Source organism: Cucumis sativus, chromosome 2, assembly GCF_000004075.3.
Source record: "Cucumis sativus cultivar 9930 chromosome 2, Cucumber_9930_V3, whole genome shotgun sequence".
In the NCBI taxonomy this organism is placed as follows: Eukaryota; Viridiplantae; Streptophyta; class Magnoliopsida; order Cucurbitales; family Cucurbitaceae; genus Cucumis; species Cucumis sativus.
The window spans coordinates 6221497-6234372 of NC_026656.2; the positions used below are offsets into that span (position 1 = coordinate 6221497).

At 36.2% G+C, this 12876-nt stretch overlaps 1 protein-coding gene across 4 annotated transcripts in view; it reads left to right on the forward strand.

Moving 5' to 3' along the window:
• Positions 1-12876, forward strand: part of LOC101220950 (cleavage and polyadenylation specificity factor subunit 1) — a 49919-nt gene that overhangs the window by 20282 nt on the left and 16761 nt on the right. For all 4 annotated transcript variants that reach the window (XM_011650696.2, XM_031880940.1, XM_031880939.1 and 1 more), the window contains 5 exons: positions 3078-3206; positions 3296-3373; positions 4027-4167; positions 5577-5671; positions 9818-10014. In XM_011650696.2, the coding sequence (XP_011648998.1) occupies positions 3078-3206; positions 3296-3373; positions 4027-4167; positions 5577-5671; positions 9818-10014 (640 nt within the window). The remainder of the gene's footprint in view (positions 1-3077; positions 3207-3295; positions 3374-4026; positions 4168-5576; positions 5672-9817; positions 10015-12876) is intronic.

The window sequence follows — 12876 nt, forward strand, 5'->3', positions numbered from 1 at the left end:
ATGCTTCCAAGAATAGTGCTTCAGAATTTTGATGCCACAACCTTCATTCAATTCAGACTCCAATAAGGCAGTTCATAACTTATTAAAAGATGTATGCTTCCGAGAATAGTGCTTCAGAATTTTCAGAACTTGTACTTGGAGAGATATGTCACCTTGTGAAGAATTAGTCTTGTTGCATAAGCATAAACTGAAGGAGTTGTGGAGGTCAGATTAGAAAACTGCCGTTGGTTGGAGGGAAAACTGTTATCTTTAATTCCTTTTGAGGAAATTTCATAATTTTGATGATAGTAATTAAATGGATTTACCATTTATTCTCTCTCTACTTAGATTTACAACTGCCGAATTAATGGGAAGTTGATTTCTTTTTGTGGGCCCTAGTTTCTTTTTGATTCAGCTGTGACCATTAGGGGTTTCATTAATTAAAAGTGGAGCCTGTTCAGGTTCTCAAATGGAGTTGGCTGCCACCTGTGAATCAGAACCTTTCATCTTCTCCGGCGCTGGACATATGGTTGGAAAATGTTGCAGAGATTGAAAAGGGTTTCTGCATTTTGGTAAGATTGCAAAAACTGATCTTGGTACATTAAGTACTGGTCGGAAGGAGGAGAGATCACACTCATCAAGCAAAGCTTCTCTTATCCTCAGCCGGTCAACAAAATTCCTGTAAACATCTTGCACGCTGGGGGATTTTCTGGAAAAAGGAGGGCTTAGAAACTCAAAGTCTCCAAAATGTAGAAATATGTTTCCCCTCATTTGGTCTGAAATTTCGATCGTTGAGGGAACAAGACCACACTAGTTCTTCTTGACCTTAATGTGGGCTTCACTATAATTGGTAAAATTAAGGGTTTCAGTGGCTATTTCTATGAGTCCTCCAAATGGTCTCCAATTGCTTCGAAAATATTCCACACCAGAAATCAAGGGGAAGGTTCTTCACTTTAATCCAACCTCCATAGCCTTTCAACATTAGTGGCCTACTGTGTTTCGAACTGTCCCACTTTTCAAATTTAAGGTGAAATTTGCCCCATGTCTGCCATTTTCTCATTGCACTAATTAAGTCATTAAGGGAGCCTTGATCAAGGTTGATTAGTGCGTTGTAATCATAAAGGGGGCTAATAACAATGTTGGTTTGGAATTTTGATTCTAGAAATTTGCGGATTCATCTCCAATCATCATAAACAAAAAGTTTTGAAATAATCCAAAGGTTATCAAAGTTAAGCTTAGCCACCTCATGGTTTTTAATTAATCATTGTTTTTAAATTGAAGGGGGATGACAAATGGAGACCTAAGAAGGATCTCTATGGTTGGAATCTAGGTGTGGTTCCATTTTTCCAGACTTAGATACTGATTGGTTTGAGATTTTGGATTTAACAGTAGCAGCATAACTTTGTTTTTCCACTGAAGGCTGGAAGGGAGCTTTAGTAGAAATGGCTGAGAACCAACAAGAGTAATCTACTATGTCTACATTCTTTTCCAGCATTCTACAGAAGGAGAACCAACCTTGTATATTTACTCTGAGCAGATTCCATGGGTAGAGTGCCCTCCTGAATAAGGCCAATTGTCACAGTTGAAGATCCACCCCGAGTTGGCTTGGAACTTGAAGATCTTCATTCGCCCTCTGTCAATTTCACCCTGAAGGAGTTTCAGATTTGGAGTGTTTTTTTTTAATATTCTAACTGTCTGTTTAATGAAGTTAACGCCTGGCCAAGAATGAGTTTCGGAAAGTTGCGCCTCCCCTGGTTTTGATAATTTCTTGGAGTTTCAGTGAGTCTCCAAAGGATGCTGAGCTTGAGTCTAGTTTTATTTTCAGGAGGATGAGAAGGAAATCTTTGCTTACTTGGAATGAATCTTGAAGGGAGAAGAAAATGGAACTTAGATCCCCAATGATTTTCCTTTTATCCCTTCATCTATCATAACTTGATTTAATCTAATGATGTCCAATGGATTTGAAAAATCTTGAAAAGTAGCTCTCCTTGTACATTGTTGGGTGGAACAACTGAAGATGTCTCCAAAATTTAAGAATATATTTCCTTTCTTTTCATTTGTTATTTCGTGTTTGCCGGAATGAATCCACAAAGATTCTCCTTTACTTCTATTTTAGCCTCTAGAATATTAATGAGAATGATCCTCCCTCCCCCTATTGTTCTTTGTATAACCCTTATGATTGAGCTTTGTCTATTTATTTTTCAATATTAATAATAGTGAGACTTGTATCATTTAAAAAAAAAATACTAATGAGATTGAAAGTTTTCATTGCAATATTTTCAAAGCGTTCGAAGTGAACTCCAATTAATTCAAATGTTTGTCTGCACCAGTAGTCTAGTGGTAGATTTTTTATTGAAATCCAACCTCCATAGCCCTTCACAAAATTGGTATACTATGAAACCGTTTTTCGATCTTTAAATGGAAAACACCAAACTCTTGCCGTTTACCTGGGTTATCAATGAGCTCACTTAAAGGTATACGACGTATCTCAATCAATGCATTATTAACAAATAAGGGATTAGTGATAACATTTGAGTCGAATTATAAATGAAACGCTCCTATTTCCTGCCATTTCCAAGGACTATGGAATCCTCCAATGTTCCTTGGTCCAACTTGATCAAAGCACAATCATCAAACAAAAGGGTTGACTTGAGGAATTAATCATCTATAAAAGAGGTAGAAAAATCTCTCACTCTAGCTAGAATAGCTCTAGGACATTTCCACTCCATGTTCTGGTTAACTTATTTTCCTAGTCTTGAATTATTTGTCTAGCTTCTCTTACACAAGAGGCAAAACATGTGTAGTACAATGTGGGTGTGACTGAAACAGACCGCTTAAAATCATGCTAGAGATTGTGTGTATCGATTCAGATTCTCTTTATATATTTAATTTCTAGAAGTTTGTTTTCTTAGAACATTTTTGTATCTATTCACTGTTTCAATCCAATGGTTAATTCTTATATCGTTAAAAGTAGGTTAGTTTCTCTAGTGAATCATTACCAAGAGAATAAATCTACATTGTTTTACTCAGAATATTATAGTCTTATATGAATTCTTGCTGCTTTGCTTTCTGACATCAGGTCCTTTTCATGCACGCAGAAAATTTTTTCTTTTGCTGTTAGAGACTCATTGATCAATATTGGACCTCTGAAGGATTTCTCCTACGGTTTAAGAATTAATGCAGATCCTAATGCCACTGGAATTGCCAAACAAAGCAATTATGAACTCGTTAGTAACCAATAATTATGAATAAATCTACATAGTTCTAGTATTTAGTTGAAGTAGATGCGTAATTTCTCATGTTCGATAATTTTTAGGTTTGTTGTTCGGGTCATGGTAAAAATGGGGCATTATGCATTCTTCGCCAGTCAATTCGCCCTGAAATGATTACCGAGGTATATTATTGTGATGATTGTAATCCTTCCTTATGATTCTCTATTTACGAGCTCTTTGCTGGATTTCCTATTCAGGACGTGTGTTTAAACTGGAATGATAGTATCTTTCCACCTTAGAATTGTTGTATCTTTTATTTTTCCCTCACCTTCCGTTTGGGCATTGGTTTACCTGTATCTCTAATATCCGCCTCTTACATTAATTCAATGAAAAATTGTATCATTTGAAAGTAAAAGGACAGAGTAAGCAGAATTTTTATGACATGTCATGGTATAACTTGTCCGGTCCTTTGGTCCTTTATTGTAATGTTAAAAACTATGATTTCTGTTTGAATAGTTTGCAAATGATGCCAGTCCTATCACTGAACCATTGTTATTGGTTTTCTTGTCTTTTATATTTGTGAGTGTTCGGGCCAGCTTACTCGCACCTTAACTAATCTCACGGGACAATCCACCTGACCTACAACGTTGTTGTTGTTTGATTGTTGAGAACAATTAGTCTATCGGTGAAAATGAAATCAACTGTATAAATCCTTGAAAAGAAAGTCCTGATTATCTGCTAATGTTTTCTTGGTTTGTTGACAAGCTGGCTTGACCTACCGTGATTGCAGTCGCCATATGTGACATTTGTATATGTTCGTTTATGGGATTTTCAGGTTGAGCTGCCAGGTTGTAAAGGCATTTGGACTGTTTACCACAAAAATACTCGTGGTAGTATTGCTGATTCTTCTAGAATGGTTCCTGATGATGATGAATATCATGCATATTTGATCATAAGCCTTGAGGCTCGCACAATGGTAATTTATATTCTCTTTCTTAATTTTAAAGAAAAAACTAAACAAGTTGGGACTTGAAATATGGACCTGGAACTAAATGACCCTCCTCTCTATATTTAAAGAAAAATAAACGTCCCTCCCCTCTACAACTAGAGCGAAGTGCAAACTACCTTTTTTCCCTTTCATGATTTGAGTTTAGCTTTAAGATGTTTATAGGTTTTGGTGTTGAATTTATTTTTCTCATGATTCTAAAAATCATAGTGAACTCCACTTGCACTACTTTAAACGACAAGACTCAATGAGTAGGACAAGAAAAATATAACCTTTTAGCAAATAGTTTTCATTGAGTTTCTTTTTTTTTTTTTCTGAAAGGGAAACAAGTCTGTTTTATTAATGATAGTAATGAGACAAAAGATCACAATACAAGAGAGTTATACTATGAGCAAAAGAACCTAAGGAACGGTAGATGCATCCGAAAATCTCAACTAGGTTGACACCCCCTTGGCATTCTCATCATATCTGTACAAACTAGTAAATACATGAAAACTGAGGCCAAAGAAATGGACTTGACAACATGAATAAGAATGTATGGTAATCCAAGGAAACAAGCCCGAATGCACAAAATATCCAAACTGTAAAGTAGTGTGAATAAATGAAGCAGCAGACTAATTGACCCTAAACCCTGGTTAGTTTGCTGCAATGAAGGCATTCCAATTCAGGTTTAGTTCAGAAATGCTGTACATATCAACATCCTTAGATTTTGCACCACAATGAGGTGTTTCTATGAGCAACTTTAAAGCGATCTAGCCAACCTAGAGATTTGTTATGAAAAGTCCTTTTGGTTTCTTTCAAACCACAAATTTGTCAATAATGCTTTGACTTCATTCCCCCATATTATCTAAGAGGTCTTATTAAAATAAGGCCCTCCTAGAAAATGTCTAACCGATTCTCTAAACACCTTGTGAAACACCTATGGCATGTTAAAGGTGGAGAAGACAAAATCGACAGATTGAAGGGGAAAGGCAACTTGGCAATTCTCACTGCAAAATAGTTGACACATTCAATTCATCGAATAACAAAATCCAAACTAGAATATTCACTCTTTCTTGGACTTTTAGTCTTTCCTAAAGCCAAGTGCAACACATTATCTAAAGGTGAGAGGGGGAAAGATGAATTGTAAGATATTCAATCGAGAACATTTCGTTACTCTCTAAAGACCACATTTTTTTGTCAAGTGTCTCTGATACCCTCCTTACTGAAATTAAACCAATCATCTCTTGAAACTCTGCAATCTCTTCTCCCATTAGTAAACATCGAAAATTAATAGTTGACTATATACATCAATAGACAAAGTACATTATCAGTGACCAATATATTTATAGGTATGGTCGTTCTCAATGCTATAACCATTGTATTTGTTAATTGCGCAGGTACTTGTAACTGGAGAACTCCTAACTGAAGTGACTGAGAGTGTTGACTACTTTGTGCATGGGAGAACAATCGCTGCAGGCAACTTGTTTGGAAGGTGAGTTCTACCATATTTCAGTTATGTAAAATATCTAGTATTGGCTACATGAGAGTCTAGGAGGATGTCCTCTTTTATGTTGTTTTAGAAACTGCTCACAATTGTGCCATCAACATGGATTAGGCAAAGGTTTAAGAAAAACACTAAAATTTTATTCATAAAAAAAGGTAGGGAACTACAAAACTCCTTTGGGTTTGTATATACCAAGGATTAATTGATAACAAATAGTTTTCTATACTAGGAAGGAAATCACATAAAACAAATAAAATTTTGCTATTGATAGTGATCCTTTAAATCTAACAAATAAAAAAATAAAATCTATCTGACAAATCCAAAAATAAAACCTTAAATTTATAAAAAAATGTTTATATAGTTGGTTACATTTTGAATATAGAGATTTTTTTAAAAAAGGAAACATGCCCCTTCATTAATGATTGAAATGAGGCTAATGCTCAAAGTACAAGAGAATTATAGAGAGAACATAGAACAAAAAGGCCTAAGGATCAAGGGGGTGCATTTAGTAGGTACTTGCGTGATCTTGGCATCATTAATCAATCCTTTTATGCCGATGCTCCATCTAAAAATGGAGTCGCTGAAAGAAAAAATAGGCATCTACTTGAAACAGCTCGTGCTTTATCATTTCAGATGCATGTTTTGAAGCCCTTTTGGGCCGATGCTATTTCCACTTCTTGCTTCCTAATTAATCGAATACCTACCTTTGTTCTCAATGGTGAGATTCCTCATTGTGTCCTTTTGGGATGCTCGTCCTTATCGTACTAAGTTAAATCCACAGTCTTTGAAATGCATTTTCTTAGGCTATTTGCATGTTCAAAAGGAGTACAATTGTTATTGTCCTACTCTGAATAGATATCTGAGATCTCCTAATGTTACATTTTTTGAAACTCTACCTTTTAGTCAACTGTTGTCTAGTTCGAGTTAGGAGGAGAACGACGATTTTTTTCTCCATGAGATTACCTCTCTTGCATTGCCCTTTTTCCTACCTTCCTCTCTTTCTCTTCTCTCCAGCCCACCTATTCGTCGTGTCTACTTGAGGTGTCCTGCACAACAACCTTCAGAATCATGTCAACCACAAACTTTTTCTCCATTTGATCTAGGACCTAGTGATGATCTTCCCATGCCCTTCGCAAAGGTAAACACAGTTGTACTTATCGTATTTCTTTGTTTGTTTCATATACCTACTTGTCCTCTCCGACGTATTCCTTTATTACATCTCTTGATTCCACATCTATTCCTAACTCTATTCGTGAAGTTTTATCTCATCATGGGTGGCGTAGTGCAATGATTGAGGAGATGACTACTTTGGATGAGAATGGTACTTGGGATTTGGTTTCGCATTCGATCGAAAAGAAGGCGATTGGGTGTAAGTGGGTGTTTGCTATAAAGGTCAATCTCAATGGAACAATCGCCCAGTTGAAAGCTTGTCTCGTTGCCAAAGGTTATGCCGAAATCTATGGGATCGATTATTTTGATACATTTTCTCCTATTACCAAGTTAACTTCCATTTGATTCTTTCTTTCCATGGTTTCTACTCACAGTTAGCTCTTGCATCAACTCAATGTTAAAAATGCTTTCTTCATGGTGATTTTCAAGAAGAAGATTGTATGGAGCAAGCACCTGGGTTTGTTGTCCAGGGGGAGTGTGATAAGGTATGTCGCCTTCGAAAGTCTTTGTATGGGTTGAAACAAAATCCTCGTGCATGGTTTGGTAAGTTTAGTCAAGCACTCGAGTGTTTTGGTACAAAGAAAAGTACATCTGATCATTCTGTATCGACGATCTGAGAGTGGTATTACTTTGCTTGTTGTATATGTTGATGATATAGTTATAACTGGAAATGATGTGCCAGGTATATCTTCTCTCAAAACTCCCCTCTAGGGTCAATTTCATACCAAAGATTTGAGGGTATTGAAATATTTTTTGGGTATTGAAGTAATGACAAGCAAGAAAGACATTTATCTGTCCAAACGAAAATATGTGCTTTATTTGTTGTATGAGATAGGTAAAGCAGGAGTCAAACCATGTAGTACTCCAATGATACCAAATTTGAAACTTGCCAAGGAGGGAGAATTGTTTAAAGATCTTGAGACATATAGAAGATTGGTGGGAAAGTTGAACTATTTAATAGTGACACAACCTGACATTGCCTATTTTGTGAGTATAGTGAGAGTTTGTCTTCGTGGAGAGCGGATCATTGGGCTGCAGTAAAACAAATCCTATGCTATCTAAAAGTTGCACCTGGATGTGGGATCTTATATAAAGATCACGGTCATACAAGGGTTGAATGTTTTTCAGATGCTGATTGGGCTGGATCTCGCAAAGAAAATCAGATCTATTAAACCACCAATTCATCCAGAAGCTTAAGCTTGTGGTTGAAGGTAAATTTAATTATATATCACCAACACTCCCCCTCACTTGTGGGCTTAAAATATTTGAAAGGCCCGACAAGTGGAATCAATTTTACCTCACTTTTGGGTTTGAAATCTTTGAAAGTCCCAATAAGTGGAAATTGATTTTAATTGGGGAGGAAACGACAATGCAGGGGCTTGAACACAGGACCTCCTTGGACCACCTGCTCTGATACCATATTAAACCACCAATTCATCCAAAAGCTTAAGCTTGTGGTTGAAGGCAAATTTAATTATATATCACCAACAAGATCGACCTCTGGAAATTGTGTTTTTGTTGGAGGCAACAAAGTGTCATGGAAAAACAAGAAAAAAATGTTGTTTCACGTTCGAGTGCTGAGTTAGAGTATAGAGCTACGGTACAATCTATTGGCTTTAGTTTTACTAGACCAACTAAACTATGGTGTGATAATCAAGTTGCCCTTCACATTGCATCCAACCCAATATTTCATGAACGAACTAAACATATTGAAGTGGATCGTCATTTTATTCGCGAGAAAATAGAAGTGTTGATTTCTACGGCATATGTGAAAACAGAAGACCAATTGGGGGATATCCTTACCAAAGTAGGAAAAGGAGTAGGAATAAGCTATTTGTGCAACAAGATAGGCATGATTGACATATTTGCTCCAGCTTGAGGGGGAGTGTTATAATATGTGTTTATATTATTATTATTAATATAATTAGATTATTCTTAGGAGATATTATTCTTAGGAGATATTATTCTGGAGATATTATTTGATATTATTTCCTTAAGTGTATTTCTCTATGGTTATATATAGACTTGTATCTCTATTAAGTAATTAATAAAATATAGATTGATTCCATAAAATCAACAATTATAATATTTTCTTTATCGTAATTATGTATTGTCGTCCTTTATTGTAATTTCACATTCCCTAGATTAGTGTTTCTTTGTTACTTATATATATGTATCTTCAGTCTAACTAATAATATGATCCTTATATTCTCCAAGAGTATTCACGTTTACACCCCGAACCAGTTCGTTGATGGACTCTATGAACCACTTTAACTGTGTGTTTGTGACCTTGAGTATTTTTTTGAAGTCTACATCTACGATGTTGGAAAACCCATTTTCGAACCAGGTGCAGTAGTTGGAATCAACTCCTTTGCTGCTTACCACTTCCATATATCCCTCCAGATAGATGAGAATTGTTTAAGAAGAGGTGAATGGTGGACTGCTCTATCTAATGGAGAATTGCCGGGGATAAAGGAGTGCCAGAGGCAAGGTGAAAGGTTGTGGGAGGGAAGTGGAGGAGAGAGGAGAGAGAACAAACCTGGGGGTGGGTGGGTTTGGGATTAGTTTCTTTTTTGGTTTTGTTCTTATTGTTTCAATTTCTTCGTTTGTATTTTATCTTTATATGTATCATTGTAATTTGAGCCTTTTAACTCATTTTCATTATGTCAATTAAAAGACTTGTTTCCATTTCCAAAAGAAAAGAAACAAAAATAAAAAAAAGTTACAAAATATACAAGGAATGTATCTAAATTAATTCTCAATTTACAGCTGAATGCGTTAGCTTGATTTTTTACCCATTGTTTTGATAAAGAATAATGGTTTCTATTTTTTATTTTTATTTAATTTTTGGTTTGTATATAACTTGTTTCTCTTTATTTAATTATCATTGCTGGGCAATGTATCTTTTGAAGAATTGTAAGGTAATTTTTATTCAATGTTTTGATCTCCCGTTTGCCTGTTTAGGCGTCGAGTTATCCAGGTTTATGAAAGTGGTGCACGAATTTTGGATGGGTCTTTTATGACTCAAGATTTGAACTTGGTAGTCAATGGCAATGAATCTGGAAATGCCTCTGAAGGCTGTACCGTGTTATCTGCATCTATTAGTGATCCATATGTTTTGCTGACTATGACAGATGGGAGTATTCGGTTACTGGTTGGAGGTATGTTGAAGGATTTTCAAATTGTGAATGGAGACAATTTGTATCACACTAGATTTGTTTCAGTGGGTTGATATAATTGAATTTACAACCCATTATCTTATGGTTCTTTTGGTATTTAACAAGATTGTGTATTGATTTAATATTGTCACGTTATTTGCTTCTTGCTAAGAAGTGTGTTTGCTCAACTAAATTTTATTGTTTGTTAATGCTCATTATTTTCTTTGTTGTTAATATTTTATTGTATTCATTATATTATATTTGTCAAATTTCTACTTTCCTTATTTATAATGAGTTTTTCCTCTATTTAAGTGAACTCTTCTTCCTAAGAGGAATATAGAGAGAATTATATTTATTGAGTGTTTGACAAAAAATAATCTTACTTTTTGAAACCCTAGAGTTCTTATCCTCCGCCATTGCTGCTACCTTGCTTGCTGCCGCCATTGTGCATCGTTGCCGTTGGTCCTTCCCTCTCTGATCGTTTTTCGTCGTTGATCACCTTGTCGAACGTCCGCTTCTCGTTGCAAAATTATGATTATTATTTTTCGTTGCGTGGTGTTGCTCACTGTTTTGGGGTTATCGACGGTCATTCATCCTCGTTGCCTTCCGCCGCCATCTACCATTGGTCATAGGATTGCTTTATTGCTTTTTCTAGTTCTGTTTTCTCTTATCTTCTTTTTACCCTTGATGCTTCAGCTATCTCGAATACTAACTCAGATATGGCTAAACTTGACAACCGTAGCCACTCCAATAGCCCCACTGTCCAAAGAACCACGATCTAACTTAATGGGGACGTCTTTCTTTGTTGGTCACAAAGTGTTGTATGGTATATTCATGGGGAAGGAAAATGGCTACATCGGAGAGAAAATTGACCCAAATCTTAAATGACGTTTTGTTTGTTGCATGGGATGCTGAAAACTCCATGGCTACGATTCGCCTTATAAACTCCATGGTTGATGTCACGCCTCGCCTCGCACGCGTCCAAAATCTTACAATGCGGCACACGATGTAACTTGAGCAATCTTGACGTCTCTAAAGCAAAACGCCAGAACGCTCAGCTTTAGTCCTTAAGCTTAGCTTAATTGCGTGATAACTTGACACTTAACTTAAATTAAAAGTTTAGGCAATAAGGTACATCATAACGCAACAGATATGTAAACAACTTCTTTTATTAACTTTAACCATGCGGTCCACAACACAATTTACCTACATTCTCAATGCAAAATTAAAACAACTTAAATTAAACGCCTTACTTAGCTTCCTCGCCTAGCAATTGTCTCATCCTTTACTTCATCACCATCGAGTTCGTGTTAGGGGGAGGATGACAATCTTTTTATATATGAGGTTACCTCTCCCACATCATCCTCTTCCTCTGTTGCGTCTTCTTCCCGTCCATTGCATTCTCGAGTTTACTCTGACCACCTCCACCACAACCTTCAGACTCATGTCCTCCATCAATGCCTCCTTTATCACGCGATCTGGGACCAAGTGGTGATCTTCCCATTGCTTTTTGCAAAGGTAAATGCACGTGTACTTACCTTGTTTCTTCCTTTGTTTCCTATCACTAGTTGTCTCCTCCTACATATGCTTTTATTGCGTCTCTTGATTCCAGACCTATTCATGAAGCTTTATCTCATCCTGGTTGGCGAAATGCAATGATTTAGGAGATGACTGCTTTAGATGATAATGGTACTTGGGATTTGGTATCTTGTTCTACAGGAAAGAAGGCCATGGATTGTAAATGGGTGTTTGTTGTCAAGGTGAATCCTAATGGAACAGTGGCTCGATTGAAAGCTCGTCTTGTTGCCAAAGGTTATGCCTAAATCTATGGAATTGATTATTCAGATACATTTTCTCCAGTTGCCAAATTAACTTCCATCTGCCTATTTCTTTCCATGGCTGCCAATGTAAATGGCCTTTGCATCAACTTGACATTAAAAATGCTTTTCTGCATGGTGATCTTCAAGTGGAAGTTTATATAGAGCAACCACTTGGGTTTGTTGTTGGGTTTGTTGCTCAAGGGGAGAGTGATAAAGTATGTTGCCTTTGAAAATTTTTGTATGGTTTGAACAGAGTTCACGTGTGTAGTTTGGTAAGATTAGTCAAGTTCTTGTACGCTTTGGTATTTAGAAGAGTACATTTGATCATTCTTTTTTTTATTGTCGATTTGACAATGGTATAGTTTTACTAGTTGTTTATGTTGATTATATTGTTATTACTGGAAATGATGCTTCAGGTATTTTGTCTCTCAAAACTTTCCTCCAGGGTCCGTTTCATACAAAAGATTTGGGCCAAGAAAAGTATTTATTTGTCTCAACGAAAATATGTACTTGATTTGTTGTATGAGACAAGAAAATTAGGAGCCAAACTAAGTGGTACTCTGATGATGTCAAATCAACAACTTGTTAAAGGAGGAGAATTATGTAAAAATCTTGAAAGATATAGGAGATTAGTTGGGAAGTTGAACTATTGGTTAAGTGTTGTAAGTTAGTTCATGTCATCCCTTACAGTGGATCATTGGGCTGCAGTAGAGCAAATTCCGTGACATCTGAATGTTGCTCTTGGACGTGGGATCTTATATTAAGATCATAAACATACAAGAGTTGAATGTTCTTCTGATGTTGATTGAGTTGGATCTCGTGAGGATAGGAGATCGACTTCGAGGTAGTGTCTTTGTCGACGGAAACTTGGTATCATGGAAGAGTAAGAAACAAAATGTTATTTCTCGTTCGAGTGTTGAGTCAAAATATAGAGCTATGACACAATCTGTGTGCGAAATAGTATGGATTCAACAATTAAGTATTACAGGGCCAGCTAAATTATGGTATCAGTATTATAGTGCCAGCTAAATTATGGTTTGATAAT